The sequence below is a fragment of the Mesitornis unicolor genome, unplaced genomic scaffold, assembly GCF_000695765.1.
Source record: "Mesitornis unicolor isolate BGI_N332 unplaced genomic scaffold, ASM69576v1 scaffold43148, whole genome shotgun sequence".
NCBI classification, from domain to species: Eukaryota; Metazoa; Chordata; class Aves; order Mesitornithiformes; family Mesitornithidae; genus Mesitornis; species Mesitornis unicolor.
Window position 1 is genome coordinate 3,668 of NW_010203290.1, and position 15,280 is coordinate 18,947.

Genomic DNA, 15,280 nt, shown 5'->3' on the forward strand with positions numbered 1-15,280 from the left:
TTGTGAGCATGGTTTCTCTGATGGTGAACATCTCCTGGCCAAGCAGCCCCCTGCCCCAACCTGTCTGTGCTCCTGAGTTTGCTGGTTCCGCTTTCTCTATCAGTGCTGGTTGTGCAAGAGATCTCTGCTTCTCCTCTGAGCAATTGCACCCCATGCAGCACCCCAAGTACTCCTCATCTTCAGGTCTGTCCCCACCTCAGAAGGTGTCTGTGGTCCCATCTGAGTGCAGAATGGGGGGGTGGTGGCTGCCAGGTCTCACCCTCTGCCATCACATTAGGGCTGATGGAGGTCCTGCCTGACGACTGTGTCCAGGTGGCCAAGAAGGAGCTGATGTACGCTGGCTTCGTGGGGCTCATCATCTACCTCGGTGGTGTCATCTTCATCAACAGGAAGAGCACCACCAGTGCCAAGATGGTGATGGCAGAGGTGGCCAAGACGATGACAGCTGAAAATGTGAGTGTCACAGTGGCACCTGGCAGGGTGACGTGTGTCTGGGCATCCTGGGGTGGCATGGGCGGGATGTGGCACTCCTGGTGCTGACTCGCCTGGAGTTACAGCCAACTGCAGCCCTTGGCAAGGCTGGCTGGTGGCTCTGCCAGCAGGAAGGGAGCACTGCAAGTGGATTGCTGGAGCAGAACCTTATCTTCCTATGTGCAGGTGAAGGTGTGGGTGTACCCAGAGGGCACGAGGAACTGCACAGGGGATTTGTTGCCATTCAAGAAAGGAGCATTTCACCTTGCTGTCCAGGCACAGGTAACAGCCCTTTGCTCCTGCACGAGGCTTTTGTAGTGGCATTGCAGGCTGGGCATGCAGCAGCATGGTTTATTTGCTTTCAAGTGAGCTGTGTTCCCACGGCACAGCTGAGCTTCTCGGCTAAACCACCCCTAAGGTGTCATTAAGAAGCTTAGAGCGCCTTCCATACCCTGTGGGGGTGACTTGAGTGGGCCAGGGGCTGCAGACAGTGGAGAAGCTGCCTTGTCCTATCCCCTGACTGCCCCAGCACTGCATTCCTGGTGTCCCATCTGGAGGGATGGGGACAGGGACACTTTACTCCATGGTCCTGGGTGTTGTGGGCAGCTGCCTGGCACAGTGGCAGTGCTGTGCCTGTGCCCTGCTCCTGGGAAGCACGGCTGCAGCACAGAGCTTTGCTTCTGGTGGGGAGCCCGATGGGTGCTGCACTTTGGGGTTCCCTAGGCAAGCTCTCAAAGCTGTTGATGCATTTCTCAATCCCCCAGGTTGCAGTAGTGTTGCGTTGATTCAGAATTGCTAATGCTAGTGCTTTACAGCAACATCTGGGCTTCCTCTGTGTAGAAATAGCTGCTCCCTCCCAGACAGCCATATGGCACTTCTTGATATGTCTTTAATGCCTTCTCTCTCCAAAATGACAAGATCCGTGAACAGTTAGCAGGGGAGCAGATCAGCAGCTCCTTGACTTTGCACAGGTGGAGCTGTCTGTGCTGCTGAAGGAGTGGTGGTGCCTGCCTGGACAGAGCTTTGGGGCAGTGTCCTAGGGACACTGATGACTTGGGGAATACTGCCTGGGCCCAGGCAGTTGCAGCTGCTGGGGCACCCTGCTCGGCTCCCAGATGCTGGGGACCTGGTACTGGAGAGGTGACTGGGAGGAGATGGGTGCCTTGCTGTCCCGTGCATGCTCTGCCTTGCAGCACAGGACTGGGATGACTCAAGGCCTGAGGGGAAACTGCTTTCCCTAAAAGAGGTGTTACAGTGGGGATGCTGAGGAAGGCATTTGGTGCCAGATCTCTTGCTGGGTGGCCAAGCCCAGTGTGTAGCCTGCATTGTACCGTCCTCGTTCCTGCTGGGGTGATGCAGCCAAGGCAGGGGCTGTCAGGTGCTGGAAGGAAAGGGTGACAGTGAATGTGGCACCCGCCTCTGGTAACACTCCCTGTGAGTCACCGACTGTAGATCATGTCTTTATCAGCACTGAAATAATGGCTCTGTGCCTGCCTTCTGGCTGTGTCTCTGCCTGTCTGAAGCTTCCCTGGGAGCAGCTGGTTGCAACCGGGGACTGCTTTTCTTGAAAGCTGAAGACACAGGAGCTGGCCTGCGCCAAATGTGCTTGTACAGCACAGGAAGGCCTGTCAAAACAGGCACCCTCCAGTGTTTGCAAAACCTGGGTTTTGAAGCCTGGCTTGAGTGGGACAAGAAGCCCTGAAAGCCAGTGCTGACCGTAGGCTGAGGTGTAACTTGGCCCTACTGCCTTCAATGTCCCTGTGCTTTGAGTTGCTGGAGAGTGGTTTTGATCCCATTTGACTGCTGCGTGGGATTCACTGCCTATCTCTGGGCTGCCCTGAGATGCTGCACGTCAAGTAACTCTTCTTCTTCTTCCCCAAGGTCCCAGTAATCCCCGTGGTGTACTCCTCCTTCACCACCTTCTATAACCCGAAAAAGAATCTATTTACATCAGGTATCAAAGAGCCCAAGGGTATTTACGGTCACTCAGAGGCAGAGTTGATGCCATACCCATGTGGAGATCTGGTTCATAAGGGTGTGGGAGGGAAGTGGTGCTGGGGTGAGCAGGAGGAGTCCCTCTGGGAGATGTGTGGAGTCACTTCAAAGCCTGGGCTGAGTTAGCTCAGGAAAGAGTTAATTAAGTAATTAAATACAGAATTAAATTAAATACAGAAGCAGATGGAGGGAGCACCTGGTACAAGTTTTGCCTGGTGTGGCCCTGGAGCTGATCAGGTCCATGGCTGTGGGTAGGGGCAGAGCAGGGACACCACCAGCCTTGGAGAGGGGCAAGCTCTGGCTGGGGTGTAGTTTGGGGTGCCAGGGAAATACCCTGCTGGGTGCAGCTGTGAGAGGGCAAGGTCTAATCCTCAGAGCAGTCTCTTGCCCCCAAGACCAGGGCAGCCTCTGCCTGAAGCCCTGCAAGGGGACGAGGGCTGTGCTGGGGCTGTACAGGGTGGGGGGTGCAGGGGTCCTGGTGCTGCTGTGGTGTGTGGGTTTCTCATAGGCTTTTCTCCTGTTTCCAGGCAAAATCATGGTTGAGGTTCTGCCTCCAATAGACACCAAAGGCCTGACCTCAGACGATGTCTCCGACCTCACTGACAGATGCTTCCACACCATGAGGGAGACCCTCTTCAGGCTGTCAGGCCGTCCAAGCCAGGAGAAGGACTCATCCTAGATGCTTCTCCAGTGGCGTCACCCTGTGGTGGTGGCCGAAGGGACCTCTCTGTTGCCAAATAGCGAAGGAACTTCTCTTTCTCTGCAGTGACTTCTGATGCTGGGAACACCACGGACTGGCACACATGGGCTGTCCAGCCAGCGCTGAGGTTCCCCCTTGAGTGGATTTCTCTTATGGGTTCATTATCTTGCAATGAAACATCTCCTTTTTCTGAATTTCTCAGGCATCAAACTTGTGCTACCAAAGGGCTCGATGACCCGAGAGGTGAGTTCCCCCAGCTCAGGGAGCTGGCGTGGGGTGACAACGAAAACCTGGCTGGAGGCTGGGCTCTGCCTCATGCGGATGTCCCTGCACCCATGTTTATGCAGGCTCAGCTGGTGCTGTCCTGTGCTGTCCCAGATGGAAACCACCAGACAGTTTGTGTTTGCACAGCCTTGATGCTGCTCAAACAGGGCTGGAAATTGGGTGAAAATACAGACTCTGACACTGTGGCAGCACTGGGAGCTCATGGGCAGCCTCTGGGGCAGGGCCTGTCTCCTTGAGAGATGCCCTTGGGTCTTGTGCTTGGGCTTTGTGTTTTCCAGGCACTCCTGAGCCTAATCTTTCACTTCTGAAGAAAGCACCTAGGACCAATAACCTCAGCTGGGCTGCAGAGGGGAATGTGTGGGGCCAGTCGGCCTTAGAGCATCTCTTCAGGCTTGATTGCCTTGTCTGAACAAGCGGCCTTGCTCATTGAGGGATGCAGCGGTAGAGAGGGAAGCTGTGACCTGACCAAGCCAGAAAATACGGTCTGGGAAAAGCCTTGCCAGTGCAGTCATCTTCTGAGCAAAACCCCTCACCTGTTTCTACCATTCTGAACCACCAGCTTGATTTTAAAAACTGCACCGATCTGTCAGAGTCATGGGCAAACCTGTCCTCACGTGCAACTTGTCTGTGGCACACCTCTGGATGCTGTGTGTGACACAGCTCAGACATGTATGTGACGTGTGTGACGTGGCTCAGAGCTTCCGTGCTGCCAGCTCCCTGCCGTGATGGTGGTTCAGCCTGATTGGTGCCTGTGGTACTTGTTGCAGATGCAAAAGGCTCTGTCATGCTCATTCTGTCACTTGTCATGGTCAGCAGTGGCCAAAAGATGGTGCCTCTTCCGCGTGTCTTTGCTGATCTCAGTAGAGCTGCTGCTCTGCACGGCTTGTAAAGCTCCTGCAGAGCTGCAGGGTGGGTGAGCTGCAACTGCAATGGGGCTCGGAAGGCTTCAGCTCTCCCTTTTTGAGGAGATAGGCTTCTCCCCCCATTCAGATAGAGGGGTTTCCCCTCTCCTGGGCGGTGAGGGACCAGCAGGATCCTGGATCCCTTCCTGGGGGCTGCAGAAGTGTTGATGCCCTCTGCGAAGAGCAAGGCTGGCTCAGGTGCATGGTTCCAGGGGTAACCTTGACCCCTAACATGGGCTCAGGGAGGTTTTGGCTTTCCTGTTCATGGTGCAGGGTGTATGGCCTTGAGATAAATCTCCTGGGGCTACTCAGGTAACCAGCGCAGGTGGCTTCTGCAGGCTGCCTGGCTCTGCTTTGGTGACATTGCAATCATGTGGCATTTTGGGGTTAAAACCTCAGCTGGGAAAAGCAGGGGGTTCCCACAGAGCCAGTGGGGAGCCCTCGGGCTGAGCTGCTGCTGCTGGGGGCTGGGGTGGGCTTTATCAGAGGGGCCTTAAAAGTACAGACTCAGGGGTCAGACCCGTGGTGGGCTGGGTCGGGGTGGGAGGATGGGAACCAAACCAGCACTTTGTAGGAGCAGCAGATCAAGGGCTGTCATGGAGGTTAAGCCCAGGAGGGTCCTGGGGGGGAAAAAAACCACATCTGTGGAGTGACCCCTGCAGCATCCTCCTGTGGGAGGAGGGAGTGGTGCCTCTGTGTGCAGTTGTCTGCTGTTCACTTTTAATTTGGTTGAGAATAATATTATGTGCTTTAAAAACACCAACAACAAAGTACACCTTTGGTTATTTAAATAAAGGAGACTCCTGGTCTTGTGTGGGAGCTGGGGGAGGAGGGCGGCTGTGGGGGGGAGAGGGGTGCTGACCCCTCAGCTTTTGCAGGAAGCGGGTTTGATGATCACAGAAATCATTCAGGTTGGAAGAGGCCTCTAAGATCATCAAGTCCAACTGTCGAGAACAAGCAGGGCCCTGGAGCAACCACTTTCCCAGCCAATAACAACCCCACAACCTCGGTGTCCGCAGCAGGAGGCTTTATTTTGGTACAACAGATTTTGGCAGCACCCTGTTGCCCATGTGACACACGTAGCTCTGCTCTGGGCAAGCAGGAAGGCGTTGTATCAGGTCGGTCACATCTGCTCTGCTGTGCTGGTGGCCTTGGGCTTGAGCAAACAGTGCAGGGGAGGTAGGTGGGTGTGCTGGGGGCTGCTGCATCCAGGAGAGGGCGGCAGCCCTGACTGCTGGTGCTTGGGCCAGTGTAAACCCCTGGGTGTGCCAGGCTCTGGTCCCCAGTCCGGGCATGCAGAGGACTGTCCCTCCCTGGCCTCGCCCCGTTGGCACAGGTTTGTCTCTGCTCTGTGCTGATGATGGGAGTGTGGCAGGGAAAGGTTTTTTATTAAAGCAAATGAAAACAGTCTCTGTGCACCTCCAAGCCTGTGTAAAAGCTTCATCCTTGGTACTGCCCTGTAGGGCCCAAGGATGGTGCAGAGGGCTGCGAGCAGGAGCAGGGAATTTCAGAGCAAGCTGCTGCAGCTGCCATGCTAAGAAGCAGTGAGGAGCCAGCACTATAATTTGTGGAGGGGGCCTGGTCCCAAAGAGCAGAACAGAAGCTGCAGGGATGGGCACCTGCTCCCTGCACCCAGCCAGCGCAGTACCTTTGTAGGGACCTGCTGCACCCATCCCCTGCTGTGATGCCTGGCTTGGGGCTTGCCCTCTCCACCACAATTTTTGGCCGTAGTCCTCCAAAATGCAGGACTTTCCCCCACCTTCTTTGGGTGGGAGCATGGGGGGCAGCTGTTCTGCCTAGGCCAGGTCTGTGCTTTTTTTAGGAGATGATGTCCCAGGGTAATGCTAAGGAAAAGGCAGGCAAAGCCAAGCACCATGTGGCTTCACGTACAGCCGGGCTCCCTGGCACAGCCAGACAGGCACTAACGGCATGAGGTAAGGCGTTTATTTTGCCTAAATAAAAAGGCATTTATTCTGAGGGCTCGGAGTCCAGTTTGGAAGTAACTGCACGACCTTTGATCAGGGGAGTTGGGAGAGAAAAATGAAGGAGATGCTGATGGGAAAGCAGCATTCTCCTGCTACCCTGTGCCTTCCTGTAAGTGGTGTAGCTTCATCCTCACCCTGGGGCTGGAGAGGGAGATGAGAGCTACAGATGCGCTCTGCTTGCTTCAGTTCCTCTGCTAGAGTTCATTCTTGCAGGAACCTGAGAAAATGAAAAAAAACAACAATCCAGCTTGGGTTTGGTTTGTCTCTTTCCCCAAGAAGGATGATGTTGACCCCAATCTCTGTGAATGTCACCCCTACTTGCTGTATTCCCTTTACCAAACACCCCCCAGCCTCTCCATGCGATGCTCTGCGAGCCCCATTGCTTGCTGGATCATGAAAGGACCATCCTGTGTCCTCCAAGGACTTTCAACACCACAAGAGGGACAAAAACAGGTTTTGCTTGCCGGAACAGGCTTGGCAGAAGCTAATTTCAGGACTTTGGAGTCATCCCTTGGAATAAATCCATGCTACCTTGTGATACTGCTCACATTCCTCAGTGCTGCCTCTAATACGTACAGGTCTGCTGGAATACACCGATGATTACCCCTTTCTGAGATGTTTTCTAAGTGTCTATTTGCAGCTACTTAGTCTTCAAACAACTTCTTTGAAGTCTTTTGTATCTAAGCCATTACTGCAAGCACTGAACTGAGACTGGATATGCCCTGAAACACCAAAGCCTATCCCTGCTGCACACCAGCTCCTGAGCCGCCCCAACCACGCCTCCTTTCTGGGTGTGTTTGGAATGATTTAATGGGAAAAGGAGCTGCAAAGAGCTGCCTATCAAAATTAGGTGTTCATGTGATTTCACACACAGCAGCTCTCACCAGTGTTTCTCACTACGGTTTCTACTTTGGAGACCAGACCCTCCTTGGTCCACTGCTTGGCAAAGGATTGGTCTGTAGACTTCAAAAAGAAATGCATAAAACATCCCAGGCTCATAAATCTGCCAAATTCTGCACGCTCCCTAAACCTTCCTGATGGACTTTTTGGGCTGTTAATTTCCTAAGAGTTGGTGTTTCTTTTCTAAGGAGTGGGTTATAACGGTACGGAAGGGGAACGCAGCCAGTGAGGGTGCTGATTGCGAGCCACGACCCACTGCTCATTGTGGGCTTCCTCTGCTTCTGCCCCAGAGCCACGTTTCCACGTGCCAATGTTACAATTTTTGGCTGCTATAAGGGCAGTCAGACGGTGCAGTCATAGAAACAGCTTCGAAATGAAGCTAATCGGCTGTTTGCATTCATCTTTTATTAATTACAGGCTGCTGAGCTTGAGGGAGATACAGATTAATACTGGCATATGTGTTACTGATCTCGCTGGCCTCCAGCTGCTCGCTATGGCCAGGGTAGGGGGAGTGAAACACTTCAACCCTGCTTTTTTCCAGACACTTACACGTCTCCAGCCGCTCCTCCAGGAAGGAGATCTGCTCGCTCAAGGAGTCGATCCTGTCCAGTTGCTGGAGGGAGTGGGACAGCCGGCTGATGGGGTCAGCGCCGACGTCCTCCGGCACGGATGTCATGAGGCTGTGGAAGGGGGCCAGCACCAACTGGAGTTTCTGCAGGGAGAAGGGAAGCTGTGACCGTGTCCTCACCAGCCACGAGGACCAACAGGGCTTTGGTTGTGTTCAAAGTGCCGCTGGGCTGGAGGAGCGGCTGCATGGGCACTGCCGGCAGCGTGGAGCACAGCTGGGATTGCTGTGGCACTAAAAATAGAGCTGGGGCAGAGGGAAACCCTGGCTGCAAACAGCCCGGGGTGGGAGCTGGCTGAGCGTGGCTTTGAGCTGTGACAGGGCAGGGCAGAGGTGTGTGCTGAAAGCTCACCTGCTCCAGCGCTTCCACTCTGCTCTTCAACTCGCTCATTTCTTCCTTCATTTCACTGGGGGCACCTGAAAAAGCGACCAAGAAAATGTCAGTAAAAGCCCATTGCCCAAGGTAAAGCGGGAGGTGCTGGGGAGAGACATTGCTGCAGGGCTCAGGCCAAGCTCTGCTGCTTTCCACTCCCCTCCTAGAGAGCCGCAGGGTTCTGCCCCACTGGGACCAGCCCTGGAGCATCAACTGGATCCAACGACCTGCTGCCAGCACTGGCATTGAGTCCTGCCTCTAACGCACATGAGCCTCTCCTTGCTGCTGGAGTACCTGCAACAAAGTGGAGGACTTCTTCAGGCAGTGGATGATGCTTAAAGGACAAGATGTCCAGCGAAGCCTGGCCTTTTGTGCCCATGTTGTCAGATTAACTAGCACCTGGGTCTGCCCTGTCCCGTGGTGGGCACAAAGGATCGTTTCTGCAGAGGATAAAGGCATGTGGCTTGCAGAGCATGTGGAGACGGTGCCATCCTCTCCCAGGTGTTTACTGCATGATGCCTGTGCTGGCCACAGCGCATTATTACTCACGGTACGAGTTTGAAGTGTCACAGCGCGTACCAAAAGTAATAATGGGCTGTCACCAGCGACGCCTGCTGCTCCTCGTGGCTCTGGACTTGCCCTGCAGGAAGGACGACGACGATGATGATGGAGAGAACAGCCACATCTCAGCTACTGCACGTTGGGGATGGGCTCTGTCACCCCTGCAGATGGAGCAGGGGCTGGATTTGTGCATGAGGAGGTGGTTTGAGTGGTAGAGAGACTCCCTGGTCACTGGGAATAAAGGTGAGGGGTTCTGGCTGTCATCCCCTCTCCTGTCTCTTGCCAGTCCTGCTCCAGCCACCCTGCAATGCTGAGTGTTAAACCCAGCCTTTGTCGGATGCCCCCAGCAGCCGGATCTGTCCTGTGATAGGGGACAAGATTACCTGCTTGGCTGAAGGTTTCTGGCTCAGGGGCTGGCACCAGGGGCTGGCACTCCTTGTCATCGTCAGCAAGGCTGAAGCCATCCCGGCAGGCACAGTGATAGCTCCCGGCCGTGTTAACACAGAGTTGGTTGCATCCATGGCTCTGGCTGGTGCATTCATCCACGTCTGAAAGCACAGATATGGCTCAGTGAGGCTGGGGAAGAGGTGAGGGCAAAGGGAGCACTGGGGATGCGATGGGACCCCAGACCGAGACAGTGTTTGACAGCCTTTCCTCTTGCACCCAGCTGGAGTAAACCTGGGCTAACTCTGAGGGGGATCTGGCCTCCTCCCCTCCACCCGCTCCACCCCAAAACAAGAGCCAGAAACAAAAGCTGTAGGCAGAAACATCCCCGCTATGGCCGGGAGGGCGCAGGCAGCTCTAGGCTCTCATCCTGGATTTACGGCCGGGGTTTTGGTTCCAGCCAGCCGTGGCGAGGAGCTATCAGCCTTTCAAGTGTGTACAAAACCCAGTAACCTCTCCTCACAAGAGGGGAGTTATTAAAGCTGTTCCCACAATGCAAGATGAGCTGAACTGCTTCCCACGCCCGGGTGAATCTGTTCTAGGCAGTGGGAAAATCCTTTCCCTCCTATGCTGGAGCCAGAGCTGTCAGCGATGTGCTCAGCCCTGCCTGGCCCAGCACAGGTCAAGGCCTCATGCTCCTCCTCGGTCTTATGAGAGGGCAGAAAGCTGGGGAACGCTGCAGCAGGGGTTTGCCCCACCATGCTGGGATATGCAGAGCACTGCTGCCCTCCGTGCTGCCCAATTTCCTGAGGAGCATCAGGCTGCTCCCATGCTGGAGAGGAGCCTCCACCCCCAGGTATTTTCAGTTTACAGATTTAGTTTCTGCAGTAAATGGGTGCCTTAGTTTACAGCAAGAGTTTGCAACGCCTGGGACATGGGTCATTACAAATACACGATCTCTGTCCAACCCCACGAGTGTCACAGCTGCTCTGCAGAAGGCCCTTTGCTGGCTTCACAGAAAGAAAATGTGGATGCACGTGAGGGCTGGGAGCAGTGACGCAGCCAAAGGGAAGGTCACAGCTCCCCTGGGAGCTGAGCTTCCCATCATTTTCTGGCCAAACCATCAGGCATCACTGCCCTGGAGCAATCACTGGTTCCCTTCTGTGATCTGAGCAACACCAAGCATGTGGTGATGAGCTTGGTGCTGGCTTCCATCTCCCACCAAAGGGTTGGTCTGTGGGCAGAGGACCTCCAGAGCCCCCAGAGAAGTTCTCCCAGTATCAGTGTGACTGGTACCTGTCTGGCAGGCTGGCCCCGTCCAGCCGGGCATGCAGGCACATCTGCCAGGGAAGGTGCAGGTCCCACCATTTTGGCACGGCACCCAGCAAAGAGCTGCAAGACAGAACACAAGCACAGCATCACCAGGCAGCTCTGGGAGTGCTGGCTCCCTCCCCTGCTACTGTGGGTGCGTGGGATGGACAGGACCTTGGTTTTGCAGCCTGGGAAGAAGCCAAGGCCCCGCAGGGCAAAGAGCTGATGGGCAGCAGCAGGCCCTGGGACATGCCCAGTGCTGTACTCTAAGCTCATTTGGGGACAGACTAACTGCTGATGTTTTGCATTTGTTTTGCACTGTACATCATGATTGCCTCCTGAAAGCATTTCTCTTCCATTACTGTTGATTTATATGGAAAGGACTTACTCATTTTATTTATCCTCTGGTAACTATAAAGCTAATAAGTGATCCCAAAGGGAAAAGGTCTGTGAGGCAGCAAGAGAAAGGCTGGGAATTAATCAGAAATTGAACCGCATTTGTTTGTGATGCCAGAAACTTAAATGCTTTCCTACAGGGGAAATGTGCTTGACAGGCAGATTGCTGGTAAATGAGGGAGTTGACTGACAGGGCCTCATCCAGGGACCTGAGCTACCAGCAGTCTAGGGGAATGGGGAAAATGCTGGCATTGGAGTTGGATGGCAGCCTCTTACCTCTGTCACAGCTGAGCGCGTGGCTGTTAGCCCTGCTCCAGCCGGGACAGCACGAGGCCGCGGGCTGGGGCAGTTGCCTGTACGCCTGCCGGTAGGCAACCTTGTAGATGGTCCTGCAATGCAAAGATGGGGCTGAGCCGGGTGGCTGAGCATCCGCCCCAAGCCCCCCCATCCCACTCCCATGCCACTGGGTCAGACCCCTGCACTGGCACCCTCTGCCCATGAGCCCCTTCCCCACGGATCAGGGCAGGACTCCCCCTTTCATGGCCTCGCTGAGATGGATCCGGCTCCCTCCCAGGGGCCAGGTCCATGGTGGTGCAGGCGGCTGTCCTCACCTGTAGGTGCTGCAGAGGCGGTGGCCCTGGCAGGTGGTGAGGTAGGGCTGGTAGACGGGCTGGACGTGGGACTCGGTGAAGGCGACCGTCTGGCTCCGTGGTGCCATGGCACAGACTCTGCGGCTGCAGAAAAAGGAGCAGGTCAGACCCCGGCTAAAAACCAACCCGCTGCTTCAGGGCAAAGGGGCTCCACTGACTTACACCAGCCCAGGATGCAGCCTGACAGCCCGTCTGTACAGAGGGCTCTTTAAATGGCAGAGGCTAATTGCCCAAGTGACCCAGGAGGTCACATCAAGCTGTTTCAGGACAGCAACACAAAGCTGGAGCACTGCGGGCTGCACAGGCCCTTCCTCCCCAGCCCCTGCACGAAGGCGCTGATGTCTCCTCGTGCACTCACCCCGGCTCAGTCCCTCCATCCCAGGAGAGCCGCAGAGCCCAGATTTAGGGGGATTTACTCAAAGCAGTTCTCCTTCCATTCATCGCCTCCCTTCCCCTAAAATCACTCACTTTTCCTTTCTGAGACTTTTGTACTCCTGAAACGGATGCCCCTGCGTTCACCAAGAAATTAATGATTTCAGTGCAAGGGTCAGGCTCACCGCAAAAAGGTAAAGGCCAGAGGGAAGTCACCCTCCAGTCTCTCTAAGATAACTATGATTCAGCCAAAAACTTTCTCAAGGTTAACAGCCAAAGTGGTCTTGGTTAAAAATTCCTTTTTTTCAACATTTTCCAGCCCAAGCAGGTCAGTCCCACTGAGGAACTCATCTGCCTGTCTCAGCCTCCCAGCCCAATTAGAAAACTAGAATAAAAAGCCTGGGAATTAGCATGGACATCAGATGGCTTTCATTAACTCCAGAAAACTCCTTTCAGCCGCTCTGATTAATGCTATAGAAGATGACATTTTTAAACAGCAATTGTTTGCTTTGCAAAATTCAGAATAAAGCCATGGCTGCAGCCTGTGCGTGCGAGTGAGGAATTCAGCCTGTGGTTTTATGTCCAACCAGGATGCGAAATGTTTAATGCTAGAGGAGAGTATTTCAATGTTAAAACAAACTTTGTAGAAAACATGAGCTATATCTGGGGGGAGAGCATTGAGCTCGAGCTCTTTTTGGCTGGGAAGAAACTGGGGCACTGAGCTCAGGGCTTGCCCTGACCCAGCGGGAGCCGAGCTGTGCCTGCCCAGGCTGTGCTGGGATCCAGGGCGCCGTGTTGGACCCATTTCCCAGAAAGGGAATGGGAATCACCGGAGCTGCCACCCCCGGGCTTGCAGGACCATGGTCTGCAGCATCCCAGGGAGCACAGGGGCCCTGGCTGCCCCATGAGGACTTGGCAGAGCCTTTTCCCATCTCCTCACCAGCCCAGTGAGCTGCCTGTGCCTCTCCATCACCCAGAGAGGATGCTCCTCGCCATGGGCACACCTGGAAGATGCAGACAAAAAGGGGCCTTACCCTGCCCGGGCAAAGCCATCCGTGCTGCTGACGCTGAGGATGAAGAGGAGTCCTGAGAGGAGGCAGCCGCTGCGGCGCATGTCCTGTCCCTCCTGCGGCACCCCGGGCTGTGTGGCACGACCGAGTCTCGCTCTGTGGTGGGCAGCACTGGCTCCTACCACATGTCTTGTCCTTCAGCGGGGAACCCTGCAACCAAGAGAAGAGCAGTGTGAACATGAGGCGTCCATCCCCAGCCGGTGACATCTGAGAGCCATGGGGATGGGGCCAGCCCCCACTCCTGGGGTCAGAGGGACAACGCTGGGTGTGCATGGATCCTCCGAGGGCAGCGCAAGGGGATGGGGCACACTTGATGCCAACAGAGCAGCATGACAAGAGGGGGCACGAGGAACCCAGGTACCCCTCGAAAGGTGGGAGCTTCTCTGGGTGCAAACCTGCTTTGCCCCACTCGAGTCACTGGTGCAGCAGGTATTTACCCTCTGCTGGACTGGTCCAACACCCAGGAGATGCTCTGGTGGCAGCAAGATGCAGGGAAGGGACCTGTGTCATGTGAAACACGCTACCCATCCCAGGGCAAAACAATGGCCCATAATTTCTTAATCCATACGGCATTGTAAAGCTGCATTTTCCCACCACATAACACATTGAAATCTGATCTTCTCTTTAAAATACAAGTCTTTGCCAGAGAAAAGTGCTGTAAGGGCCATATGTACCGTCTGCGGAGTCGGTGCTAACCGAGTCACGAATGAAGAGCCTTTGATTTTCTAGCAGAGGACAAATATGAAACAAGGCTGGAGCAGGTCAATAACAATATCTAATTTAAACAATATCTACTTCAAACAAAACAGCCTCTGGATGGCAGCAGTTAAAGGAGGAAGAAATAAAGAAACCCACTTTAAACATATACCAAGTAAAGAAAGAATCACTCTTTCTGATTAAACCTTGAGAAAGAAGTGCCCCCCTTTACGGGAAGGCAACACAAAATGAAACATCCTTCTGAAACTGCAAATAGGACGAGCTGCAAATAAAATTTCTAAAATCCCCAAGTGCTGTGGGATTGATGATTGCAGGTTCATCCCCGAACTCCTTCACAACTATTCCTTACTCTCAGTCAAGCTGTTAGGCATAACCAGGCCAAATCTGTAGACCCTGCAGGTCAGCCTATAAAATCGGTATCAGTTTATAGCTATAAAAATGCAATTTCATGACTGACCTCACTCAGTCCCCGAATTCCTCGATGCTGTGGAAGCTGAGGGTCTGGCCCCAGACAGGAAGGGATGGCACCCACCCTGCTCCTACAGCCACACGAGTGATGCCCATGGAGCTGCAGCCCAGGAGGGAACTGCAGATGCCCAGGCCTGTCCTGACCTCCGCACAAACCCAGTTTTGAGAATGGAAGGAGGATTTTGGTGATATAAAGCCTGCAGTCCTTCATTTTCCTTCAAATGAAGCTACAAATTTCATCTTCTAATGATTAATAAGTGAAACCTCCACCACAAGGAAATCAAATCCTGGTTGACCTGCAGGAATTTTTTTTCTTTAAATAGTGAAGAAATCTTCTTTCTCCGCAGTCCTTCTGGAGATATCCCAGGCACATGACCATATAGAGATGTACTAACTACCCAGCTGGCTTTTCCCAGGGCTATACTGGGACACATATTTTCCTTACAATCACAGATCCCCGGACTAGCGGTGCTTCTCCAGAAGTCTCTAAGTCAAACTCTGCCAACCATTGCCATCCTCCCACAGGATTCCTGCGACTGCTGTGGGAGCTTTCCCTGTGGGGAAGGCAAGAAATGCAGGGCACAAGCCTAAAATATAGACAGTTTGTTTTTTCTCTTTGAAATGGAGCAGCATTGCCCTACTCAAGTGGTCAGAGTGTCCCTCTGGGTCATAAACTGCTTCATACCAGAAAAAATGTCAAAAGTGGAAAATATGATCATCTGTACTTGTCTTTTTTTATGAGTTTATGAATGTCAGCCTCTTTAAAGCTGCTGCAGATCCTCCAACCTGTTGCCACTGCCTATTTTAATAATCCTTATTTAAAGCACGTAACTTAAGGAAAATCATTCTGTGCTCAAGTAAAGAAAACACAGAGTTTTTTGTCACTGCCTTTCTCATCTCTCAGATGAAGAAATGAATCCCCATGGTCTGGCAAGGGAAACTACATGGGTGCAACTGAGCTTCTGCTGTTTCAGGGGTCCTGGGAGTCTGGGGGACCCTCTCCCACCATCCAGCAATGCTCCTGTAACTCTTCCAAGTCTGCTTTTGCCTAACCCACTGCAGCAACCAACAGGTTGGTTATACATAGACAACCTAGAGCTTTGTCCAGCTCTGCC

The 15,280-nt window shown here is 53.8% G+C and overlaps 2 protein-coding genes across 2 annotated transcripts in view; one reads left to right on the top strand and one right to left on the bottom strand.

Moving 5' to 3' along the window:
• Positions 1–3,497, top strand: part of AGPAT2 (1-acylglycerol-3-phosphate O-acyltransferase 2) — a 3,829-nt gene extending 332 nt beyond the window's left edge. Inside the window, exons 3-6 of the mRNA XM_010190656.1 lie at positions 278–453; positions 658–753; positions 2,353–2,425; positions 2,994–3,497. Of these exons, the coding sequence (XP_010188958.1) occupies positions 278–453; positions 658–753; positions 2,353–2,425; positions 2,994–3,145 (497 nt within the window). The 3' untranslated portion in view covers positions 3,146–3,497. The remainder of the gene's footprint in view (positions 1–277; positions 454–657; positions 754–2,352; positions 2,426–2,993) is intronic.
• A 3,035-nt stretch (positions 3,498–6,532) lies between these two features.
• On the bottom strand, positions 6,533–13,024 carry EGFL7 (EGF-like-domain, multiple 7). Its single transcript, XM_010190655.1, has 8 exons — positions 12,945–13,024; positions 11,500–11,622; positions 11,165–11,277; positions 10,478–10,573; positions 9,181–9,345; positions 8,216–8,280; positions 7,788–7,950; positions 6,533–6,555 (listed from the first exon to the last, which is right to left on the bottom strand). Exons 1-8 carry the CDS (start codon positions 13,022–13,024, stop codon positions 6,533–6,535), a joined length of 828 nt encoding a protein of 275 aa, XP_010188957.1.
• Positions 13,025–15,280: the final 2,256 nt, after the last annotated feature.

Excerpts from the sequence above, each read along its gene's own strand:
- EGFL7 (XM_010190655.1), bottom strand. The coding sequence starts at position 13,024 with ATGCGCCGCAGCGGCTGCCTCCTCTCAGGACTCCTCTTCATCCTCAGC. Across the intron at positions 9,346-10,477 it reads GGGGCCAGCCTGCCAGACAG|ACGTGGATGAATGCACCAGC; the intron begins GTACCAGTCACA and ends CTGTGCTTTCAG. Across the intron at positions 7,951-8,215 it reads GAGTGGAAGCGCTGGAGCAG|AAACTCCAGTTGGTGCTGGC; the intron begins GTGAGCTTTCAG and ends TTCTCCCTGCAG.